The following is an 8,987-nucleotide window of genomic DNA, read 5'->3' as shown; positions in this document are numbered from 1 at the left end:
GGCAGCATTGCTAACCACACTGCTTTATTTCAAATAAAATAGAGCGGTTTTGTTTTTAGGGTTTTTATTGCCAGTGTTCATCAGTTCGTCTTTGGTGGATCTCCAATTCATGTTTCCTGAGCAGCTTGAAAATGTATTGCGTTGCCCATCTTTGTTTAGTTCAAGAGACACTGGAGTGAGGACCAACTGAGCCTAATGAGGCTTTAAATGGAGGACTGATCTGAGTAGTTTTTCGCATTATTGAAGTCTGGGTTTGAGATTTAAAGTGTGAGGAGGAAAACTTGTACCTGAGGAGACACTTGTCAATTTCTTATTTTATTATGTTACAAAACAAGATGTGGACCCATGAACCAGGGCCAAGAATTCAACTAGAATACAAAAGATAAAAAAAACCAAACAAACAAACAATAAGAAGCAGTGAATGACAATGGAAACCCAGGAGCTGAAGCCCAGGTCCATTAGAGTCTCTGTGTCCGCCTGGGGCCTGGCTCTACTTCTTGGCGTACGTGATCTTCATGGCACAGGTCGCTGTGATCCTGAAGCCCTGCAGGGCATCTTTAGCCACACCCGCCTGCGTGTCACTCTCGAACTCCACAAAGGCGATGTCGTGTTTCCCTGGGACGAGTCGCACCTCTTTGAACCCAGGAAACCTGCAGAGAACCAAACCAAAACCACCGTCACACAGAGACCATGACCTCCTGTTGTGTTCAGCATTAAAAGAAAAGGCAGGCGTGGACTCACTGGTTGAACAGCATCGATAGCATCATCTCATTGGTCTCCTCAGGAAGGTTACTGAGGAACAGGATGTAGTTTGGTGGATTATCAGGCACCTGGAAATGACAACAGACCCTGATTAACAATAAATATCAACTGAAACAAAGACTGAAGTGAAAAGAGGTGGTTATTATCAGACTTTGAAGCAGCTGTGGTAAAACAAGTATAATAATCTGAGGTTGCTTCAGTTGGTCAGGTATGGGTTCAGCAACGCTATGAGTCCATAAAATGGCTAATAAATGTTATGATATTGCATAACCTTATTGAAACAATGCCACAGTGAATGTGTGCTGAAATCAAAGCCAGAGACGGTCCAATGAAATATTAGAGTATGGAATTTTTTTTGACCAGGTTGCATTAATCTGAAAAAAAGACTGACAGTGAATTACATTATAAAAGTATCTACATTAATATTACTAGCAGCATTGTACCTGTGGCTAAAACGCCCTCCTGTGGAGCAACAGCGGCATTGTGCGCAAACACCCTCCCGTGCTGCAACATCCATCAGACACGGACAGGACACCGGACGGACACAGAACGTGCATCATAGTAGGATACTTAATGTCTTCATCGTGTTGTATGTTGCCATTTCTAATTAGGCTATTGAGCTATAAGGCTTTTAGCCCTGGAACACACTTGGAGTTTGTGTCTACACTATGTTCTTCATGGTGGTTCATATTTAGTGCAAATAAGTCAAACTGTTGAAATCCCTTTCTTACTGCCACATGTCTGACGCATCTGTGACTGGTACATATCGTTTTAGTGTCCAGGCTTGGTTCATCACATATTACTTATGCTGTAATATGTAGTATTAGTACATGGTGCTCTATTTAACAGGAATTATCTCAAAGATCAACTCAAAAGTGCAGATAAAGTTCCAGTCTTACCTGTACTGCAGGTGTGTGAACAGGAGCAGCTGCTCCCTGGAAACAACAAACACAAGTATGACTTTAAAGACAAGAATTCACACCAAAACTTTAACTTGACAATAATAAAAGTTCAAAACAAGTGAAAAAGTAAGCAGAGCTTACTAATACCCCCACACAGTCACATAACACTTTGTCCCTCCTGCTCATTGGTACCCTGCCTAACCAAATTCCTGATATATTCAGGGATTTGTTAAATTAAATAAATAAATAAATGTAAATATAATAATAATAAAATATAATAATAAATAAAATGTAATAATAAATATAATAATAAATCCCTGGTTCTTTTAGAATCAGTTCCAACATGATGATAGGAGCATCACTCACCACTGCAGGTTTCTTTGCTAGATTTGCTGCCGCTGCAGACTCCTGGGCCTTCTTTTTCTTCTCCTTCTTCTTCTCCTTGTCACCATATGTGCCCTTCACCTTGGCAATGACCTCTGAGTCGGTCTTAGCGTACTGTATCCGCTAAAAAGCAACAGTTAATCAGCTGAAGGACAACATAACTACTTCAGCTATGAATTCTTATTTAGGTTTTGTTAATTAGTACATAACACTTTGATTTTATGCATTTATGCTATTACATATTGTTTTACAGTTTTATCATTTAAATCCACTATGTCTCAGAGAAAAATAGGATGTCTTATTTAGTTTTTGAAAGCTGTGATGTCAAGTTAAAGAGGGGGAACAAAGTAAATCTCCTTAGATAATGAATAACCCAGTGTCTTTACACTGAACCAACCATGGGTTTGTTGTAGAAGGGGAATCCCTGCAGTTGTCTCAGTGCATTGGTGGCGGCAGTGAGCTCTTTGAAGACGACGAAGGCCTGACCCCTCATTGGCATGGTTTTCATGGCCACGATGTCAACAATCTGACCAAACTGAGAGAAGAGCGCATACAGCGAGCGCTTCAGCTCTGCAGGACAAAAAAAAAAACAAAACACTTTTATATACATTTAGTCCCACTCATCAGTTATGCTAGTACCGGTCTGATACACTTGAGACACTGTTGTCATTATACACTGGAGAAGTCAGAGTGTCTTAATGAAACTAGAAAAACCAGCACCAAACAAATTATAAAAATAAAGGATCAACAACAGAGTATCCACATACGCCTGGACATATGTGTCTGAGTCAGTTATATTGGGACAAGAACTGAAGAACTTCCTTTCTAAGCATTTTTAACATTTAAATGCAAGAACAAACTGAATTTAATTTCCGTTTTTATATCGAAATTTAATTCTAATTGTAGTTAAAACTAGTGAACTGTGTTCCAAGGACAGTGTTACGATAAGACAGATCCAAATTTATGTAATGTTTTAACTCAAATAACTACATAAACAAAGCGTACCTTGACTGTTTATGCATTTTTTTCTGCAACACCCTTGTCAATATCTGGCAAGAACCAATTATTTCCAAATGTCAGTTTTAAACTGTGGGTTTATAGTTAATTTTTACATCACGATATGTAAAATGACGTACTTTGATATCATAACGGATGTCATATCCATACTAGTAGTCTTACCTTCTTTTTTGATTTTGTCATTAATGTTGTTGATATAAATGGTGTGGTTTGGTCGGATATCCATGGTGGAGTCTGAAATCACAAAATCAAGCCGGTTTACATCTTTTCATGCATATTGAGGCCAAGTATTCAACTGTAACTGCCGCTATCTGTATACATAGAGCTTGAAACATATTTACAAAGACTGAATACACACTATAGTATCACACAAATGCAAGAGAAATACTCCCATACGTGGGTAACAAGAGCAAAACAACTGATTCAAATCAACTTTCCATCCGAAGAGTCTTCATTCATAACGTTAGCATAGCATCCGTTAGCTAATACACCGGCCACTGCTGTCTGTTTTTACAACATCGGTCTGATTCAGACATCTTTAACGTAAACGTAAATAAACTGGCATCTATTACGGGCCCCTTGAGTCTGGATAAAGTGTCGATGTTAGAGTTTAACACGAAATAAATCTTTAAAAACAACGCTCACCTCCTGTCCACACACGTCTCTCACGTATCACAGGAAGTTCATTCACTAACCCGCCGCCGGCTGCTGCTGCTTTAATGGTTCTACCGCCTCTATTGGCCAGGAGGGGAATTGCAGGTTTTATTTCGTAAAATCAGTTCAACTGACATTTTGTGAAACCAGTTCTTCTGCTATTTGTACTCAATGCTTTTATTTTATGTAATTATACTATTTGATTTTCAAAAAAAGTTTTATCTACTTCACTATGTCCCGGAGATAAATATTGTTTTTATTTATTTATTTATTTTTTTACTCGATAGTTGTTTGACAGTTTTGCTGGTTATAAAACTAAAGGATAAAGTACGTCTTCCTCCTACATCAAGAAACGCTTTTAAAACCATTTTAAAAACTTAAACATCCAGTTCTTTTTCAGTCATTTAATGTAATTTTTTTTTATTGTGTTTGTATTTATCTGTTTGCTGAGGACCATGAGTCTGTAATAAAGCTTGTCTTAATGATTTTGTATTTTGGCATTTTTCTTCCCAAAGTAGTTTTACAACATGAATAGATATTGATTAATTTCCCACATAGTGCAAAAAATAAGACAGTGTTTACATCTATTTATTTACTTAGTAAGAACAAAATTTAAGTCAAACTATTTAATTTAATTTAATCAGATTTTTTAAAATGTCAGTAAAATATTTAACTAATTTTAAAGTCACTGATTTCATTAATCATTTCAGATTTCCTTCTGATTGTGTTTTGTTTTTGTTTTTTTAATTATTAAATAATATGTGAGAGGTAAATAAATCTGAATGATACTTCTAGTTGTAGTTGTAATTTATTTTAAGCTGTTCCTTTCATTAAAAATAATAAAGCATACAAAAGTATTTCAGAATAGGCACAGGGAAAATTAGACAAAACAGCACAAGGAAAGTATGGGACAATAATGATATTTATTGCAGTATTAAATTATCACCACTACTATCAATAAGTCTTGGTATCTACTGATATTTTTGACTCTAGTAACAACATTTATCATAGAAAACACAGACAGCAAACATTTTCTACTGTATGTCAGTACATTTTTTTTGTAAATAGGTATTTTCACAGTGTACGTTTGTATGTTTTCTAGTACATAAGTATTTTCTCAGTGTATCTTTGTACGTATTTTCATTATTATTAGGTGTTGTATTTTCATAGTGTGCGTTAGTACTCATATTGACATGCGCATCCAGTCTTTTGTTCCCTCCTGGCTTCTGTACAGATGTTTGTTGTTATCAGCTGACTCTCCGTTAGTTTGTTAAATGGAGCTAACATGCTAACGGCTCTTTAACACTGACCATGAATCTGAGCCGGTCCACACCGGGACACCGATAACGCATACCCACGGAGGTGACCCTTCCCCCGACAAACTATCTGCCTAGTTAGTACACTTTGCCCAGAATCAGTAGGTCGGTCGGTTATCTGTGTGACTTTTGTCCTCTTTTATCCGCCCGTGGTTCAAAGTTGTCCACATGCTAGCTAGTTAGCCGGTTAGCTAATTAGCTGTGTTAAAGCGGCGGCGCTCGTACTGAAGCTAGCTGGGAAACTAACCGGACCGGGATGTACCATGGCATCGGTTCGGGTGGCTGTCCGGGTCAGACCCATGAACAGACGGTAAGTTGTGGCGCTAAGAACCTCAGTATTACTCTTCACAGTCGTGTTTCTGCAGGTGTGATGCAAGACTGTCACTATGTTGTGATGCTAATTGAGACAACTAGCTCAGAGGTTAGCTGGTCTGCGTGGGTTAACACATTTCTCTCAACTTCAGAGATTTAGACAGTGACTAAAACAGACTGACTGTTTTCTAAATATATCTTAGTATCAGAGCCTCTGGTCCTAGTGTTGGTTTTTCCAGCAACAGCAGGTGGTTATAGTAAAAGAAGGTGACAGTATATTTATACCATGGAGTAAGACCAGATGAACTTCCACTAAACACAGACACTGCAACTATACAGACTTTGCTTAGTGTTAAATTACTGACAGATCCCATGGAAAGGCTAATAGCTCCAGATTTGTCTGATAATTCGATAGTCATCATCAATTTCTGAGTTGGTCACTATATATAGGGCGAAGTCAATGGATAGTTAACATCTGGTCAAAAAAATTAAATTACAATAATCTACACCAAACTAATATTTTTGTGTAGGTAATTACTTATATTTTCAGAAAAAATGTATTTTGAAACGTGAAAAAAAATCGAGGAGTTTTATGAGTGAATGCTTGGAAAGTGACAAAGTTTTCTGCTGTCATTCTGGGTTCATTTTATAAACTCTCTTAAATAAACTACATTTATTCCAAATACATTGATATTTGACTTTTATATTATTTATGTCATATTCTAAACACACAGTGTTTAAAATTAATAAATGCATATATCAATGCAAAATGCAGTTGAATATAATGTTAATATTATTTGTATGTTGTAAATATTGCAAAAAAAAAAAAAAGTGTATGATATTGATCACTGAAATAAAAAAAATGATTATTTGATATTTACTTCTGTTGTTCATCTGTGACGCTGCCATTTTTCAAAACTCTTGCTATTTAGGTATGATAAAAATATTTTTTTCCTCTAATCAATTATTTGGTCATAAAATAGAAGGTTTATGGTATACACTGAATAAATTTCAGGATGAAAATGTCATAGGAACTTCACTTTTGAGAACTTTGTAATACGTGCAGAAAATACATGTACATTTTTTGTCCATCCATGATGCAGTAGTATTTGATTTTTTTCATTTAAAAGTATTTGAAAATACATTTCGCCCTCTGAGTATGTTTAGTCCATAACACCTTCTTCCAGTCTTCAGTAGTCCACTGGCAGTGTTTCATGGCCCAGGCAAGCCTCTTTTTCTTATTCTGAAGTCTCAGCAATGGCTTTCTTGCTGCAACTTGACCCATCAAACCTGCAACTGGAAGTCTTCTCTTCTCAGTTGAAATTGAGACTTGCTTACTACGACCACTACTGAGCTGTGCTTGAAGCTGTTGTCCTGTAAGTCGCCTATCACGCAAGCTGTTGACTCTCTGAAACTTGTCTTCTCATTCTGTTGTGGCTTTGGGTCTGCCAGACCTCTTCCTGTCAGCATTTCCCCCAGTTTCTGAGTGCCTTTTGATGGTGAAGGAAACTGGACTTACTGACACCTTGACTTTCTTGGCAATTTCTCTGTAGGGAAGACCACATTTTTAAGTGTTATGATGGTCTGTCTCTCTTCTGTCGTTAATTGCCTTTTCCTCACCCTTTTTATAGTAACACTACTTTCTGCAGTACAATACTGTTCAAATAATGTTCACAACGGTATGCTACCAAAGTGTGTTCCAACACTACTTTTATGCAGACAGAGGGGGTTGTTAGAAATTAAGAAACGCTGGGACACCTGTAGGAATTGGTAGCACCGACTTTTGAGGCTTGATCAACCTCCATTGCTGCAGAACTGCTTTAAGTTGTTAACCCATTTCTTGATCGCTGAAAAAGGCCTTTTTGTATAATTCTGAAATGTACATTATTTTTCATTTTTGTTTAACCTTTTTTTTTTTTTACCTTTGGCAGTTCACCGCTTACCTTTGTACCATTTCAAGCTGTTCATTGGACTTGAAGTGCTTGAATTTCAATACAAAACTGAAAAAATTGGGGTGCTCTACAACTTTTGACCGGTAGTGTATGTTTTGGTAAAATACATGATTAATTACCAGACACTGGGATGTTATGAATTTTTTGTGTGGCTTTAAATTTAACAACCTCAAACTGCTCATAAAAACATTCAGTTAAAGTGAAATTATAGTAAGATTGTGTCTGTTGATTATTTTTTGGTGTATGAAAGGTAAAATGGTGAAAAAGTCTCAGTTTATTAGTCTTAATCATAAACATGTTTTACTGTTTAAAGGAAAATCTGTACATTTGAGAAGCAGATCAAGTAATTTTTACTCCAAAACAACTGAAATCAGTAAACCATTAACTTGATCTGAGCACCTAATTTTTTTTTTTTTTATCATTTAATCGATCAGATCAGTTTAGTTGTGGTAAAGCTGTAAAGCACAACATGTTACTTTAATATTGAAAAAGGCTTGGATGTTGGAGATAAATATGTGTTGGTGGGATCTAAAATAAATAAATAAATAATGGATCCTAGACACACCTAAATGTTTGACTTAGCTCACTTTGAACAAGTTGTCAAATGACGCAGGATTTTTAAATTCTTATACCTAAAATTAATTTTCAGGGAGAAAGATTTGACCGCAAAATGTATCATCAAGATGGAAGGGACCAAAACCAGCATCACCAACATGAAGGTAAGATATAATAAATTAATAAATAAATAAATAAATAAATAAATATAATTTGTTGTTAAATTGTCCTTGGCTTATCTTAAAGAAACACAAAATGCTTAGAAGCTTCATCTAAACGTTGAATGATATTCTGTGTTTTCTGTCCAAAGATACCTGATGGCGTTTCTGGTGATTCAGTGAGAGAGCGGATAAAGACGTTCACATACGACTTCTCCTACGACTCGACAGACTGTAAGAGTTCCAGCTTTGTGTCTCAGGAAAAGGTCAGTGAACATCACACTTCATTTTAGAGTTAATGTTCTGAAGTTAATCTTGTGTATTTTTACTTTAAGGAATATTTATTAACTCTTAAGCCTGTGGCTCTGTGGTCCACCACAGTTCTGTCTGTGTTGCCATGGTTACACAATGCTGGTACCAATATCCACATTCTATACATCCACCTAACCAGGAGAACATCAGCTAAAAGCTCAATAAAACCATTTGTCAGAAAATGGAACACAATTCAAACAATAAGCACTTAAATAGTCAAATATGCATTCTTTTATAATTTTACAAACATTATCTTTACATATGTCTTTCTACCAGTTTTTGCATTTTATTTTTACAAATCTTTGAAAAGATTGAAAGTTAAGACTCAGAATTAATCCCTGAGTAGGCAGGGTATCAGTGAGCAGGAGGGGCAAAGTGTTGTGCGACCAGGTGGGGGTATTAATAAGATATGTTTACTTTTTCAAATGGTTTTTAATGTAATGCATCAACATTATAATAAAGTAAACCTCAACCTTTTCTTTTGGCTCAGAAAAAACGTGATGTTTGTGATGATATTTAAAGAGATTAAATTGGGAAAAGCTTTATTTTATTCTATATTTGATTTATTTCCAACTATTTGTGTTCAGAGGCTCCATGTGGATTTGTTATCGTGTCATCAGTGGATCAACTGTGTTTTCTATGTTTAGTTATGGATTCAGGGGC

General features: G+C 36.1%; 2 protein-coding genes across 8 annotated transcripts in view; one reads left to right on the top strand and one right to left on the bottom strand.

The window, feature by feature from the left end:
- Positions 1-234: 234 nt before the first annotated feature.
- snrpb2 (small nuclear ribonucleoprotein polypeptide B2) lies at positions 235-3,751 on the bottom strand. 2 transcript variants are annotated; one of them, XM_030133834.1, is made up of 7 exons: positions 3,711-3,751; positions 3,228-3,299; positions 2,446-2,618; positions 2,031-2,171; positions 1,662-1,697; positions 742-830; positions 235-650 (listed from the first exon to the last, which is right to left on the bottom strand). In XM_030133834.1, the coding sequence occupies exons 2-7, from the start codon at positions 3,289-3,291 to the stop codon at positions 491-493; spliced, it is 663 nt and encodes a 220-aa protein (XP_029989694.1). In that variant the 5' UTR covers positions 3,292-3,299; positions 3,711-3,751; the 3' UTR covers positions 235-490. The 2 variants fall into 2 exon arrangements, with proteins under 2 accessions (XP_029989694.1, XP_029989701.1); XM_030133841.1 differs by lacking the exon at positions 3,711-3,751 and adding an exon at positions 3,629-3,651.
- A 1,171-nt stretch (positions 3,752-4,922) lies between these two features.
- Positions 4,923-8,987, top strand: part of kif16ba (kinesin family member 16Ba) — a 38,305-nt gene continuing 34,240 nt past the window's right edge. For 3 of the 6 annotated variants that reach the window (XM_030133800.1, XM_030133807.1, XM_030133791.1), the window contains exons 1-3: positions 4,923-5,345; positions 7,949-8,018; positions 8,165-8,278. In XM_030133800.1, the coding sequence (XP_029989660.1) occupies positions 5,299-5,345; positions 7,949-8,018; positions 8,165-8,278 (231 nt within the window). In that variant the 5' untranslated portion in view covers positions 4,923-5,298. The remainder of the gene's footprint in view (positions 5,346-7,948; positions 8,019-8,164; positions 8,279-8,987) is intronic. The other 3 variants (XM_030133828.1, XM_030133823.1, XM_030133815.1) reach the window with 2 other exon arrangements.

Source organism: Sphaeramia orbicularis, chromosome 1 (assembly GCF_902148855.1).
Source record: "Sphaeramia orbicularis chromosome 1, fSphaOr1.1, whole genome shotgun sequence".
NCBI lineage: Eukaryota > Metazoa > Chordata > Actinopteri > Kurtiformes > Apogonidae > Sphaeramia > Sphaeramia orbicularis.
Note: the sequence above shows the minus strand (reverse complement) of the source record. Positions and strands in the feature narration are given on the sequence as shown.